The sequence below is a fragment of the Danio rerio genome, chromosome 15, assembly GCF_049306965.1.
Source record: "Danio rerio strain Tuebingen ecotype United States chromosome 15, GRCz12tu, whole genome shotgun sequence".
Lineage (NCBI taxonomy): Eukaryota > Metazoa > Chordata > Actinopteri > Cypriniformes > Danionidae > Danio > Danio rerio.
Genome location: NC_133190.1, coordinates 16721138 through 16737172, shown reverse-complemented (window position 1 = coordinate 16737172; position 16035 = coordinate 16721138). Strand labels below are relative to the sequence as shown.

Genomic DNA, 16035 nt, shown 5'->3' with positions numbered 1-16035 from the left:
CAGCGCAAGCCTGGCGCTATAATGCTGAGGTATTTTTGCAAAAATAAACTTGAAAGAACTAAACTAAAAAGAAAACTAAAAGAACTGAATCTTCACAGCCTCAGGTTTGGGTAGGGAAAATAACACAAACTTTTCCTCAGACTTCAGAGCTCAGTGTCTTCGGGATCTGCTACAGTGTTTGTCTTCTTCTTTGTACAGTGTTTGTGGGTGTGGCTGGAGTTTCAATTTTCCTGAGTCTGCGCGTGCAACAAATGGGCAAGGCTTGAGTTCCGTATCGATGTCACGCTGGAATGGCTAAAGACTCGTTACCGCTGCGATTAATTTGAACCACTATGAGTCGACTCTTTTCTAGATGTATCAATAGTTTTAAACATGGTGCACTTTCAAATTTAAACCTTAGCTGGACAGTTCACTTTACTTAGAGCTGTTACACACTTCATGGAAGGTAATTTTCAAAAACCCATAATAGGGGCTCTTTAAACAAAAACAGGCACTGGTCAATCACAACGAGCAAACAGTATCATACAGGGTAATCCAAATAATGATGGATGACGTGAAACTGAGATTTTGACACAGTGTCAAGATCCCGAAGTGCAAGTGTTTCAAAACACTGCACCGAAGCATGATCTGAAACACCCAGGTCATGTGACTAAAATGTTTCGAAACACCAGGTCACGTGACTAATGCGATTCAGAGCATCGGTCATTTCAGAAACGTTTAGAGATCTATGTTTAGAGTCCTGTATGCTGGTAATAGTTTGATTGGGATTACTTCAATAATGCCACTAATATCTACATACTCCACATGTCCTGGTTCCATTTCTGTTTAGTTCAGTTATGACTTTAGTAGGATTAATCAAAAATCGCTGTTTACATGGTAGAATTAGAGTATTGTCTTAATTGTATTAAAATCGTATTAAAGTATTGTTGCCCATGTAAACATACTCAATGTTCGACTCAACCACACTGTCAGGGCTCTGCAAACTTGGCTTTGCGTAGCAGCATTTTCTGTTTGTACGTACATCAAAAGCAAATATGCTATGTCGCAAGTGAAATCGGACAAACTTGGGGGGCGTGTGTCCTAAAAGTTTGAAAACCTCTGGTCTAGTGGACCGTGTGTGTGCACAATGAAACTGTGCTGCAAATGGCTTGAATTTGAATCCTGACTTGTAAATACTCTGAAGTTATGACTTGATGCATTTTAATGATGTTACTGTTTTATGATCAAAACAGTGTATTTATTGACAAAGTGTTCATTCAGATTTCAGACCAATGTTAAAGCAAAACGTTACAAGAACAGAGCATTTAAAAACTAGCATCTATCGCTGCATCACCCTGGATTGAAACCCATTATCTCTGCATAGTCAGGAACTCTCACCGCTTCACTAAATCACTTCAAGCCTCAATTCGTGGGGTTTAATACTTCAGTTTGCTGAACTATTTCTTTGTTAAAGCTGTTCCAGAGCAATGACCACTGGGTGACACTGTAGAAAAGGTTTTTAAAATGTTTTGAAGCTTTGACACATTTGCTTCAACTGTTTCAGTGTTTCATGTAGCCTCACTTTGCGTACCACTAAATCCAAAAGAATAGTTGAGTCACAGGTGAAGAGATCGGTTCAGGCAGTAAAAAATCAATAAACAAGGTGAGGGTCTATAAACACAGCACTAAAAAATATGACAAACGAAATGCTTCGTAATGCTACAAGGTAAACAAGACATGTGTATAGAAATGAGAGGTGTCTTTATAGTCCAGGTTATGAATAAATGATGAGCTTCAGCTGTGTGTCTGTGTCATAAGGGAGAACCAGAACAGGTGTGTGTGTGTGTGTGTGAGGTGCTTGACAGGATTTATAGTTCTCTAGTGATCGGCAGTTGCCAGATCGCTGGTGAATGTAACAGTAGTTGGAAAAAACAAATACAAAAAAGTCAATGTTTTCAGCTCTCTTCAAAATATCTTTTGATATGTTAACAGAATAAAGAAACTCATAAAGATTTGAAACAACTGGAGAATGAGATGATGACAGAATTTTCATTTTTGGGTGAGCTACCCCTTTAAGACTTGATGTGGAAACACAGAATTGGGTATGCAAAAATAGAAAGTCATGAAAGAAAGTCATTACAAATTAAACAACGCATCACTAATTCAGCAGCAGGAATTATTTTATTTTTCGTCCAGAGCTCTGGGAAAACCTTGATTTTATAGGATGGATTTGGATGTTATTGTATTCTTGGATCGTTTTAGGGTTTTTTTGGAGGGGGGTTGAGACAGTTCCAGCTTGGCTAAAACTTGAGCTTCCATATGTTGCCAGTTCTCAGCTAAGTTTGTTCTACTTTTTTCTTTATTTAATTTGACTTTTCCAACATATTTCACCATGCTCAGAGAGACTGTATTCAACCCTGAGAGACAGATCAAAGTGTTCATATCAAGCCATTTTCTCAAGAGAGACTTAATGTTGTGTGCAAGGTTTTCTTTTGGAGACACATTAAATCAGAACTTAAGCTTTGAGCGGAGCTGGAGAGAAGATGAAGATTACATTACGTGAATAAGTCATGCGGTCGGAATCAACAGTGTTCACTGCCCGTCACTTATTCCACCCACTGTGGGTTTTTTTCTTTCCTTGTACTGTGTGGGCAGACTGAGTATTGAATCCGTCACTTTTTTTCCTGTTTAAATATTTTATTCCTGTCTGGATTTTTCACACATCAGAGATTGCATGTAATTATTTTGTTTTGATCATATTTGATTGTGTTTTTTCCTTTAGCTCAGAAGATCAGTGGTGGCATCAGGCATGAATCAGGCCACTGCTGAATATCGCATCAGCAAGAGGTACTCTTTCATTTTTCTCATCAAGTCACTTTAAGTGGCCATGGGCTGCATTTTTTAAATTCTACTTATCTCTGAAGTTCACTTAGGCCAAGGATATCCAAACAAAGTCCTGGAGGGCGGGTGTCTTAAAGATTTTAGCTCCAACTTGCCTCAACACACCTTCAAGGATGTTTCTAGAAAGCCTAGTAAGAGTTTGATTAGCTAACCCTGGTGTGTCTGATTGGGGTTGGAACTAAACTTTCCACTCCTGGACCGAGTCACCCCTGACTTAGGCCATGTCTACAAGTAATTTTATAAATGGGGTGATCCCTGCTTTCCTGTAAAAAAAGCAATCTCTGTCTACATTCAAATGCAAAAACGCACTGTGACGCATGTAAAGGGCACGCCGAACCAACAAGTGGCAAGAATGACACTTTTATGCTGGATTTACACCAAATGGGGAATAAATGGGCCCCAAATTTAACCATTTTTCATGATTTAATGTAAGTATTTTGTGTCTCCAGAATGTATCCATAAAGTTTCAGCTCAAAATACCCATCAGATTATTTATTTTATCTTTTTTTAATCTGGGAAATGTGAGCTGTTTTAACATTGTAGCTGTTTTTGTTGCCTGTGCCTTTAATGCTAATGAGCTTATTTACCCTGCCCACCATTCCCACATGCATGTCAGGCTCCGATTACACTAGTACGTTTTAGTTTTAAAACGGCGTTTCAGAATGAAAACGATCCGTGTCCACACTAGCGTTTTACCCAGCGTTTTTGAACAATTCTCCATCTATATTACACAACTAAAAGTGCACATCACGAGACGACACACACACACTCTCTAGCATGCGCTGCAGCATATCTGCCCAGATCAGAGCTGTGTTCATTGGACTGTTCATCAAGGATCTACCGCTTTATATAATCTCACTATATTTGTTAAACGTAATCTTGTTGTCTATATCTAACAACAGACTTTGGTCTGTTGAATCTATTACTTGTTCTCAGGTAACGTGTTTTGGCGCAAAGATAAGTTAATAATAAATGTAACCACGTACATTCTATATAATGACTGTTTGCTTGCCTTTATTTCCTATAATGTACGTTATGCTGTTATAATGGCCATTATTGATTATTAAAACTGATATTCAGCAAAAGAGAGAGTATGTTTCGTATTTTCAATTAAAATGAAAGGAGGCCATGATGTTATAGGCTCAGTTTTGTTATAAATATGCATACAATAGGGATGTAACGGTATCAGAATTTCACGGTACGGTAATACCTCGGTATGAATGTCACGGTACGGTATTTATTGAATCATTTACAGGAAAAAACAAAACTTATGAAAATACTCCAAAAAAGTGCCAAAAGTGTCAATGACATACAAATTAGCCATCTATCTGTAAGCTTTGAAATAGGAACTTCAATTTTAATAACAAAAAAATATTAAACCATGTAAAAAAATAAAGTTTAAATTTAGTATTGTTGAAAACTCATCACATTCAACATTTAATCACACTCAGCCCATCTACCCAGATGAGAGCTCTGCTAGTCGGACTTCTCATCAAGCATCTCCCGCTGGATCTAATCTCACTATATTTATTAAACGGGATATTTCATTCATCTTGTTGTCTTTATCTAACGACATATTCCCTGACTTTGGGCATTGGAATCTATTACTTGTTCTCAGGTAACGTGTTTTGGCAGAGCGCAAAGATAAGTTAATGATTAATGTAAGCACGTACATTCTGTATATTGACTGATCGCTTGCCTTTATTTCCTATAATGTATAAACTTATTGTATGTTATACTTTTAAAATGGCCATTATCGATTATTAAAACTGATACTCAGCAAAAGAGAGGCTGTGTTTCGTATTTTCACTGAAATTGAAAGGAGGCAGTGTTTTTATCGGCTCCGTTTTGTTATAAATATCCACACAGTGAAGATGACGCTCATCTTATGCAGCACGACGCCTCAACATGTCTGCTGTCTAAGTTGCTAATATTAAAATGAAAATAGGCAGTTCCTTAAATCATGTTTACATTTTATTGTTGAGAAAGTGAAACAACGAAGCCAGGGTGATGTGAATGAAGTTATAAAGTACACTGTTCCCTTTGAAGATTTACCCGTGTCCTCGGTATAATCTGCTTTTCCATATCAAACTGAGAAGAAGAGACAGCAGCCTTGATCAAACTTGCGAAGTCTGAACTTACACGGAGAAGATGCAGGACTGAACTGTGCGTGTTAGGCTACTTAATATTCAGGAAAAGCCCCAATCAGAGAGGCGAATGTCTGCAGCCCCGCCTCCGTTTTCAGATGTACATGACAGTTTATAAGTATCACACACCAGACGCGCACATTCGAATGATATTTAACATGAAACTAATCAGATGGCGCTCTGTGGCGCGGCTGAAAAATGAACTGCGTCCTGAGCCGTCGCCGGGCGCCGCCGACTTGCGGCGCCGGTGTGTGTATCCTGATAGAAACCTATGTTTAGAATTCTAAAATACATGGCGCTCGCCGCTTCTGGTGTGCGACCTGCTTTAGAGTTTTCCAGCTCTTTTCATCCCCGCTTCTAGCAGCACACTCCATTTCCGCATTACTGGATCTGTAGCGACAACAGACCGCAAGGGATGATGGTCAAGCATGGGCTGATGGCAATTGTAGTTTTCGCTATCTCCCGTTCGCTTCATTCGCCTGAGCAAATTTTCTCAGAAGACCTATAGTTTTACCGAGTCATGCGACTTCGGTAATATCGAAAAAAATTAATATTGCGGTATGACGGTATTTACAATACCGTTACATCCCTAGCATACAATGAAGATGACGCTCAAATAAATATATAGCTACATGATGCCTCAACATGTTTGGTGTCTGTTAAGTTGCTATTATCAAAATTAAAATAGGCAGTTCTTCGCATCATGTTTTAATTTTATTGTTAAGAAAGTGAAACAACGTAGCCAGGGTGATATGAATGAGGTTATAAAGTACCCGTGTCCTCAGCAGTTTGCTTTCCATATCAAACTGCGAGGTCTGAATTTACAAAGAGAGGATGTGAGACTGAACTGTGTGTAGGCTACTTAATATTGAGGGAAAAGCCTCAATCAGACTGGCAAATGTCTCCAGCCCTGCCTCCGTTTTCAGATGTCTCCATTTTCCTCCATCCATACTAACACAGAGCAGCAGTGTTTTAGAATGAAAATGACCTCTCTAGCGTTTCCAAAATGCTCAATTTTCGGCACTCGAAAATTCCAGCATAGTGTGGACAGATGGCGTAACCATAGCAAAACTTAAGCTTTTTAAAACTAAAACTTATTAGTTTGTAGGCAGACAAGAATGAAGCAGATCTCCCTGACTACAGTAAAAACTTTCACAGCAGTTATTTGATGTATTTGTTGTGGAGTTAATTTAAGCCTTTTTTCAGCAATGAGTCACACATAATGTCGCACATAATGCACACACACTCAAACACGTTAGCTTTGCACTGTTTTTGTGCGGCAAATATGACAGGATACACGTTAATATCCACTGCTGTATGGACATTGATATGTGAGTGTACAAAATAAACCTGATTTAAGTCCACAAACCGGGATTGAAGCATTTTCTTTTAATTGTATTGATGCTATGCGGCTGTGGTTTTTCTTTATTACAAACATGCACTGTTTCAAAAACATTTTAAACTTGTGAAACTCATTCTTGATAACATTTGATGAGGATTGAGGATCACAAGGCGCCAGTGGTGTAAAGTAACTAATTACAAATACTCAAATTACTGTAATTGAGTAGTTTTTCGCAGAAATTGTAATTTACTAAGTAGTTTTAAAAATGTGTACTTTTACTTCTCCTTGAGTACATTTTTAGTGCAATATCTGTACTTTTACTTCACTACTTTCCTTCTACCTGCAGTCACTACTTTATTTTTTCTTGTCTATGGGAATTACAAAAATAAGTCTTGTCATTTCTGTCCAATCAAATCACACATAGAAGGTAAATTGCATCATAATAAACTACTTAAAGACATGTGCACTTTACATTGCAGCAAACTGTTTGGAAGCTTTAAAAGTGTCCCCTAACCCTAACGTTGTGGAGATGCTGCATTTTGTTTGGAAATGGAAATCGGGTTCACATCAGAGCTCAACGTCAGCCCGATATCAATGTCCAACCTAAAACCAACGTCTAATGATGTTACAGCTTGTCGTTGTGTCGACTTTACCACTATGACATCTATCAGACGTTGAATTTTGGTTGCCATAACTGATGAATATTTGACGTCAATAGAATGTTGGTTTAAAGGGCACATAGTTTACCCCTTTTTTAAGATTTAATATTAATATTATGGTTCTTCTGAGTGTGCCAGTTTAGGTTCAGTTCAAAACACAGTTAAGATTTTTTTTGTTATTATTATGTGTTCAAAAGTGTCATATTGGGGACGTGTACACAGCTTGCTGTTTTAAGGGGTGTGTTGCTTCACATGAAAATTATTTTCAAATTTCCGCCCAACGTAACAAGGGGGCGGAGCCAAGAGCTCCCCCGCTCTGTGTTTGGCAACAGACAGGCAGACAGAGAGAAGCAGCATGAGTGATCCGTACATGTACGACTCGGACACAGACCAAGCAGAGAGTACAAAATCATTTGTGTCTTTTCATAGTTTTACAGCCAACTGTGTGCTATAAAGTTAGAGCTTGTGCACCGAGACTAATAACCACGCACACTGAATTAACTTTGACTGTGGCACGCACATTCGCATGTTATTTATAATGAAACAATTCAGATGGAGCTCTGTGGCGCGGCAGAAATATGAAGTGTCCCAAATCATGGCTGGGCGCCGTGGACAGCTGCCGGCTGGAAGAACTGTTGTGTGTTCACTGACAGAAAGCTCGCACTTTCCAGCTGCACCTAGTTAAGATCACAGGGAGCTTCTGTGATTGCGAGAAAAAAAATCTCTTCCGTGCTCCTACGTCAAGTTGCGGTCGATCTAAAAGCAGCTCCAATTGGTTTTATGTTGTTAAATTGAAAAAAAAAAGGACTATGTGTGTTTATATCACCCCAATATGATGCACTATACACTATACCTACACACATCCAAAGCTTGAAAAGTAGATTTTTCACCACAGGTGCCCTTTAAGATGTTGTCTCGACATTGGATTTTGGTCACTTTCTAACAACCTAAAATTAACCAAATATCAACGTCATTTGATGTCATTATTGGACATCAATATAATGTTGTCCTTAGACGCTGGCTAGACATTGAATTTTGGTCACCTGACATCACAACCTAAATCTAACCTAATATTAACATCTTATGACATTGTGTGCCTGCTGGGCAATAACTAAATGCACTACAGAATGTTACATTAACACAAACACATTCACAAATTACATGTAAATGCATCAACTTTTAACAGCATAATACTTACTACTCATGAGTACTTTTAAAGGGGCTACTTTTTCTCCTACTTTGAGTAATATTTACAAAAGGCATTTTTACTCTACTAACACTACATTATTAGGCAAGTAATGGTACTTTTACTTAAGTTTACTTTTTCAGTACTCTTTTCACCACTGCAAGGCGCTGAACAGATCTTTTAATCCCGGTTGCTTTGCTCACGTCCTGTCTTGTTGATATGATTACGCATTACTACCGAGTCATGTTAATGCGTGTCTGTTGATTAATTCGGTCGGTGGGGAAACCGCACTCCTACGTCAAGTTGCAGTCAGCCTCAAAATGGGAGGAATTTGGATCTTATTTTAACATCAGGAAATTATTAAAAAGAGACTTATTGTGTTTCTATCTCTCCGATATGACTGTGGACACACTTTACCTACACACAGTTCTGTCCAAACAGCTTACAGAAAAGTCCCTGACCCCAGCAAGCTACCCAGGGTCTAACCTCTCTAACTATAAAAATAAACAGGGGGCTAATATTTCTGACTTCAACTGTCTATGTGCATATATGTACATATACTATAGGAAAACGGCCAATTTTATACAAGTCACATATATTGAAAATTTATGTCAAAACCTATATTAAAACATATGTCTATATAGGTTATTTCCATGTGGGACAGAGATATAGAAGCAGGCATTAATCTTTGTCTGTGGAGGTGGAGTTTAGCCAAACCATGAAAATGCTACAATCACTGCACAACCTGTCATTTTGGAAGAGCAGCTTCAATGAAAGCTGTTTTTAGACTAGACCAGAATGTTTTATGAGATGTTTTTAATATCTCAGTGAAATCTCACAAGAGATCAAGGGAATTTTGATTGATTGATTTGATTGATGAAACTAAAATCTACTTGTAGGGTTTGATGAAGAAACAAAGTGAAACATTTGGTTAAAAGCATTAACAGATTTTTAAAGGCTTATCTAGCTGTATATGCATTTCGTCACCTTGGAATTATAAGGTTCTATCGGCGTACTGAATGATTTTGTGATATTTGAAGTTTTTGCATTCCATAGCAAACAGTATTGTGAAATTTGTTTTTTTAAATAAAAAGTCTTAAAATGGGAACAACTTACAAAAAAAATATCCCATAATGTAAATAAGCTGTCCTTTTATATGAATATGTCAATAACATAATTTTGACAAAAAATGTAATTGAACCTTATAATTTCTTAGGTGACGATTTGTAAAAGTTTTCCTTTCCGACTAAAAATTTATATCTGGAGACATTTTCGATAAATCATGCAAGGTGATTTGCTAAGCTTTACAGTTGTTGCTTTACTAGAATTTGCTGTATTATTTAATGGCAAAACCTAATATTTGCTTATTTTTGGGCAGATTCTACTCACCTTTTGATTATTCTTCTTGTTTGTAACTCTATGCTGCTCTTGTTAGATTATCCAGCCCAATCGAGGAAATGTAACTATTCTAAATATTACTATTTACTATCATGAAGTGGCTCTACTTTTGAATCTTTTTGTCAATGGTCTTTTTAGCGCATGGCTGAAAGAGTCGGCCCACGAGGTTGTGGGTAAGCTGGATCAACGCATCACCTTGGTAACTGGACTGAATGTGCAGCCTCCTTATGCCGAATATCTCCAGGTTGTAAATTATGGGATTGGAGGACACTATGAACCTCATTTCGATCATGCCACAGTGAGTAATTGTCTGTCGTCATCTATTTACCTTTTGAACATTCTACATTTTTTTCTATTTGGCTTTTCCCTCAAAAATAAATATTCGCTGTTTACTGTAAATATTGACTCCCATAGTATTTGCTTTTTCAACTATGGTAGTTTTCCAGCTTTCTTCAAAATCACATCTTTTGTGCTCAACATTAGAAAGAAACAAAAACACACCGGCACTGGTTTTAAAACAGCATTTTGTGCTGTACAGGCATCGGTTCTGCCCTGTAATAACAACTATAAGCAGATGATCCAATATAAGTAGACCTTATTAATTAGCTTTTTTATAGGTGCCATTTCAGTTCAGGGTGATCGGGCGAAAATTGACCCCACAAATAAAGGTTTATAACTCTTTGAACCTGCCCCTTTTAAGCTTTGATCCAAATTGTGCCATTTTGGTCGCTTTAAATTAAAATGAGATTGTGCTTTTTTAAAAAGAGGGCAGAGCTACAAATGCCTGTGCATCCGCATAGCAGCAGATTTAAACAAGACTAACTTTCTATGCTAATGAGGGAGAGATGGTCACTAATGTGCAGAGCTTCCCCCATTTGATGACAATGAGAATGTCAATCAAAGTGTTTTTGCAAACTGTTTCTATCAAGTGAGATTATAAACAAATAAAAATCATGAATATTTACCATTAGAAGCTTCACTTATAAAAAATATCTATTTTTGCATAATAGTTCCCATTTAATTCAGACATAAGAGATCCATTACCAATAAACTTAAAAAAGCTTCAACATCAGTCCTTGTGAGTGGCTTAGGACACCCCTAAAGGCTATATATATATATATAAATATATATATATATATATATATATATATATATATATATATATATATATATATATATATATATATATATATATATATATTATTAGGGATGTAACGGTATCAGAATTTCACGGTACGATGTTTTTTGAATCATTTACAGGAAAAACAAAACTAATGAAAATACCCCAAAAAAGTGCCAAAAGTGTCAATGACATACAAATTAGCCATCTATCTGTAAGCTTTGAAACAGGAACTTCAATTTTTAAATTTTAATAACAAAAAATTATTAAACCATGTAAAAAAATAAAGTTTCAATTTAGTATTGTTGAAAACTCACCACATTCAACATTTAATCACTCACTCACTTAGATAGAGATGGGTTTTAAGGAAAATTATCATATAACTATAATCTGGTAAAAGCTGGTATCTCTGGGCATTTACAATGTCCCCTGCAACAGAAAAAAACCCTCTCATTTGGGACTGAGGTTTCTGGGACAGAGATATGGCTTGGCCCAGGTTGACAGCAGTGGGTAACGTTGTGCATTGTCTTTCCCCCACTTGAGAGGACAAGCCATGAGTGAGATAGAGGTCTCTTTGCGGTACAAGTCAATGTCTGCATCAATTTGAACAGTGTGCTCTGTTTCTGCAGTCCCCATGACTGTTATCAGTCGTATTCCCCAACTTGCAGGTACGTGAACACATAGGGCTCAACCTGTTCAGTGCACATGCCCTTTTTAGTCTTGGATAGAAAGTGCCCTTCCAAAATGATCAAAAACACCCCCGCGACGCGACACACCCTCCGTCCCACCCTTCAGTAGACGCGCGACAACACCGCTATTATGTGCGTATAAAGTTGAAACTTCACAATAAGAGCAACACAGTCGTGCAGCACGTCTTTTTCAGGACGGCGCTCCGACCGTGCGTTTCTGGATGCGGTGGTTTCCTGTCCCTGAATGATGGGCACGAGCTCTGCGTTGCATGTCTGAGGGTCCAACATGTTAATGCGGTGCTTCCGGGCATTTTATGTCATCATTGCGATGCCATGACTGTTGCGCAGTTAAGATCGCGGCTAGCCTTTGCAAAAGGGCGAACCACCCCAGCTGTCCCCTGCACTGCAGCGGGCACTCGAGCAGATCTGAGGGTTCCAGTGGGAGATAATCCGTCGCCTCCGGGCCCGCGGACCTCCCGCTCCTCCAAGCGCTCCATCCAAGCTTCGAGCGGAGGAAGTGATCCGTCTAAACAGATAGTAGCCCTTACGTTCAATGACACCGGGGAGCCCTCACCACTCCTGACGGTGGAGCGGCCAGGTTTCGACCGCGATTGTGGTCAATCTTTGTCCGCGTGGTGCCTCTTCTTGGCGGGGTCCCCCTCGTCTCCTGCCCAAAGCCTGTAAGTTATCTTAAGTTATCTGCTAGAGCTTACAAGGCTGCGGGCCAGGCTGCTTCTGCCTTGCACGCGATGGCCACCTACCAGCGCTACCAAGCGCAGGTGCTGGCCGAGCTGCACAAAGGTGGGTCCAACCCAGGCTTGTGAGCTTCTCACCGCAACCGACTATGCTCTTCGCACCAATAAGTCCGCTGTGTGTGCGTTGCGGAGGACGATGTCCACATTAGTGGTCCAGGAGCGCCACCTCTGGCTAAACTTGACTGATATGCGCGAAGTCGACAAAGTCCGCTTTCTTGACTCCCCCATATCCCAATCTGGCCTGTTCGGCGTCACCGTCACCTAATGTCACCTATCAGCGGGACCGTAAGCCCGCTCCGCCCGCCGAACCATCCATATCTGCTGCTCCTCGACGAAGGCGCCCGCCTACGAGAGCTGCCCCACACACGCCTCCAGCGAAGAGAGCGTGTCGAGCACCTCAAAAGCAGGCAGCCCCCCTGCCCAGAGCGCTGCTAAGTCCGGTAAACGGACCGCAAAGCGTCCCTGGGACAGGTCATCTGGAAAAGAGGGAACTTGCTCTTTCCCCGCTGGAGGGTGGGGCCCCATTTCCAACAGCACTTTTTACTGCCATGAAAACATCAATGAAAGAGCACTTTTCCACTTACCCAGATGTGACAGCCCGAAATCTGCCAGTGTCGGAAGCTATGCTTCTAGCTCGCGGTTCGGTGCGTTTCGCCAGTGGCTGACGAGCGCTGGGAGGACGGTCTCCTTTTTCCCACCCCTTGAGCCTCCCCTCTAGAGTTTGGGTGCGGAGTGAGAGCAAATCTCTTGCCTCCAGCTCTTCCGCGGGACCCTTGCGCTTCCCGGATCAGCACACCCACTCCGCGCTGCCCCACTGCTGGTACGTCAGTGATTGTAGTGATGAATCCCTTAGCGAGAGCTCTGCCTGCCTGGTTAGCGCGGACAGCCCTTCGCGGTGGCTCATACGCACAATCAGACTCGGCTATGTGGTTCAGTTCGCAAAATGGCCCCCCTTGTTCACGGGTGTGTATTTACCAGGGTCAGCCCCCTGTCCACCCCTGTCTTGCGAGAGAAGATTCCTGTCCTCCTGGCGAAGGATGCAATCGAGCCGGTCCCTCCAGCCGAGATGGAGGGTGGTTTTTACAGCCTGCACTTCATCGTGCCCAAAAAGAGCGGTGGGTCACGGCCAATCCTAGATCTGCGTGTTTTGAACCGCTTTCTGCACAAGCTACCGTTCAGAATGCTCACGCAGAAGCGCATCCTCCGGTGCGTTCATCCTCTGGATTGGTTTGCAGCAATAGACCTGAAGGACGCATATTTCCATGTCTCCACTCTTTATCGCCATCGTCAGTTTCTGCAGTTTGCGTTTGAAAGTCGAGCTTGGCAATACAAAGTCCTCCCCTTCGGGTTCTTTCTGTCTCCACGGGTCTTCACCAAGCTCGTGGAGGGTGCCTTAGTGGCCCTTCGGCTCGCCGGTATCCGCATACTCAATTATCTCGGCGACTGGCTGATTTAGCCCACTCTCGGGAGCAATTGATTATGCACAGAGACAAGGTGCTCTGGCACCTCCACCTGTTGGGGTTTCAGGTCAACCGAGAAAAGAGCAAACTCGCCCCTGTGGAGCTGGACTCGATCACCATTACAGCACGTCTCTACAGAGAGCGCGCTCAGCTGATGCTGAACTGTCTGAGAGAGCTCGACAGCAAAATAGTGGTCCCAGTGAAATAATTTCAGAGGCTCTTGGGGCATATGGCATCCGCAGCCCCTTTCACGCCGCTCGGATTACTCCATATGAGACCACTCCAGCACTGGCTTCACGATCAAGTTTCCCAGACGCGCATGGCACGCGCGTGCACACCGAGTCTGTATCGCCGCGCCCTCAGCCCTTGCAACGACACCTCATTCCTACAGGCCGGAGTGCCTCTAGGACAGGCGTCCAGTCATGTTGTTGTTTCAACAGATGCTTCCAGCACGGGCTGGGGGGCTGAGTGCTGCGGGCATGCGGAAAGCAACCCAGTTGCATTGGCATATCAATCGCCTGAAGCTGTTGGCAGTGTTCCTCACTCTCCACCATTTTTTTTTCCGGTGCTGGAGCAGCAGCACGTGCTGGTCAGGATGGACAGCACAGCGGCGGTGGTGTATATCAACCACATGGGGGGTATTCGCTCTCGCTGCATGTCTCAGCTCGTCCTCTGTCTGCTCCTCTGGAGTCATCCGTGGCTGAAATTGCTGCGTGCCATTCACATTTCAGGCAAGCTCAAGACCAGGCAGCCTTTACATTCTGGAGAAAGGAGACTCCACCCCAAGTCTGTTCAGCAGATATGGGCGCGATTTGGGGAAGCCCAGATCGATCTGTTTGCTTCCCCCGAGATTGCTCAATGCCAGTTGTTCTTTTCCCTGACCGAGGGCTCTCTCGGCACGGATGCACTGGCTCACATCTGGCCTCGGGGCATGTGCAAATATGCTTTTCCCCCAGTGAGCCTGCTCGCGCAGTTACTGTGCAATGTCAGGGAGGACGAGGAACAGGTTGCTGGCTGCGCCCCTCTGGCCCAACCGGACCTGAATGTCAGAGCTCTCCCTCCTCGCGATGGCCCTCCCTGGCAGATCACTTTGAGAGAGAGGACCTACTCTCTCAGGGACAGGGCACCATCTGGCACCCTCGCCCCGATCTTTGGAACCTCCACGTTTGGTCCTTAAACGCGAGGAAGACTTAGGTAGCCTACCGATTGCGGTGGTTAATACCGTCACTCGGGCTGGAGCCCCCTCGAGCGTGCCTATGCCCTGAAGTAGAGTCTATTCACTGAATCGTGCGTCTCTCGCTGAGAAGACCGCCGAAATTTGCCAGATCAGCAATGTACTTTCTTTATTCCAAGAGAAGCTGGAGAGCAGGCTGTCGCCCTCCACACTCAAGGTTACGTGGCTGTCATCTCCGCTCTCATGACGCGGTGGCTGGCAGCACCGTGGGAAGGCATAACTTCATCATCCGGTTCCTCAGAGGCACTAGGCGAATTAATCCACCCCGCCCCCCTCTCATGCCATTTTAGGATTTTGCCCTCGTTCTCACGAGCCTGCGTCAGATCCCTTCGATCCTCGACTCAGTATCTTTAAGATTTCTGTCCCTGAAGACAGCTTTGCTGGTCGCGTTGACCTCGATTTAGAGGTCAGGGACCTGGAGGCATTTTTCGGTCAGTGACTCGTGCCTGTAATTCGGGCTGGCTTACTCTCATGTTCCTGAGACCCCGCCTGGGATATGTGCCCAAGGTTCCTACCACACCGTTAAAGACCAGGTAGTGAGCCTGCAAGCGATGCCCCTGAAAGAGGCAGACTCAGCCCTTTTCTTACTTTTTCCAGTTCGCGCTTTGCGTATTATATGGACCGCACTCAGAGCTTTAAATCATCTGAGCAGCTCTTCGTCTGATATGGCGGTCGGCAGCAGGGAAGCAGAGGTTGGCCCACTGCATAGTGGATGCCATCACCCTCACTTACCAGAGCCAGGGCAAGCCATGTCCCCCGAGAGTGCATGCACACTCCACTCGGAGCATCGCATCCTCTTGGGCGCGTGCATGCGGCGCCTCTCTAACAGACATCTGTAGAGCTGTGGGCTGGGCGACACCTAATACATTTGCAAATATGTGAGTGGAGCCGGTTTCCTCAAGGGTATTAGGTAACCCTTGGTGATTAAAGAAACAACTCGGTGAAGGTGTTGAAACACGCTTGCTGAGCCATTCTCCCTAACACGGAGATACATGCGCTTTTTCATCTGTCAGTAAAGTTCCCCGTTAGTTGAGCCCTGCAGATTCCTCCGAGGCCCCCAGCACTGACTCAGCAGAGGAGTCACTCGCTGGCCCATTACGTTGTAGGTCTGCCCGCTGGTCTGCCCGCGTTTTGGGTATAGGTGCCCACTATGCGTGATCCCCAC

General features: G+C 42.7%; 1 protein-coding gene across 49 annotated transcripts in view; it reads left to right on the top strand.

The window, feature by feature from the left end:
• The window catches only part of p4ha3 (prolyl 4-hydroxylase, alpha polypeptide III), an 81440-nt gene that overhangs the window by 48888 nt on the left and 16517 nt on the right, over positions 1-16035 (top strand). For 44 of the 49 annotated variants that reach the window (XR_012390678.1, XR_012390681.1, XR_012390677.1 and 41 more), the window contains 2 exons: positions 2762-2826; positions 9751-9910. Coding sequence is in view for 44 of the 49 variants with exons in the window: in XM_073923448.1 (XP_073779549.1) it covers positions 2762-2826; positions 9751-9910 (225 nt within the window). In the remaining 5 variants the exon portion in view is untranslated. Of the gene's footprint in view, positions 1-2761; positions 2827-2903; positions 6393-9750; positions 9911-16035 lie in introns of those variants that run through there. The other 5 variants (XM_073923450.1, XM_073923464.1, XM_073923463.1 and 2 more) reach the window with 3 other exon arrangements.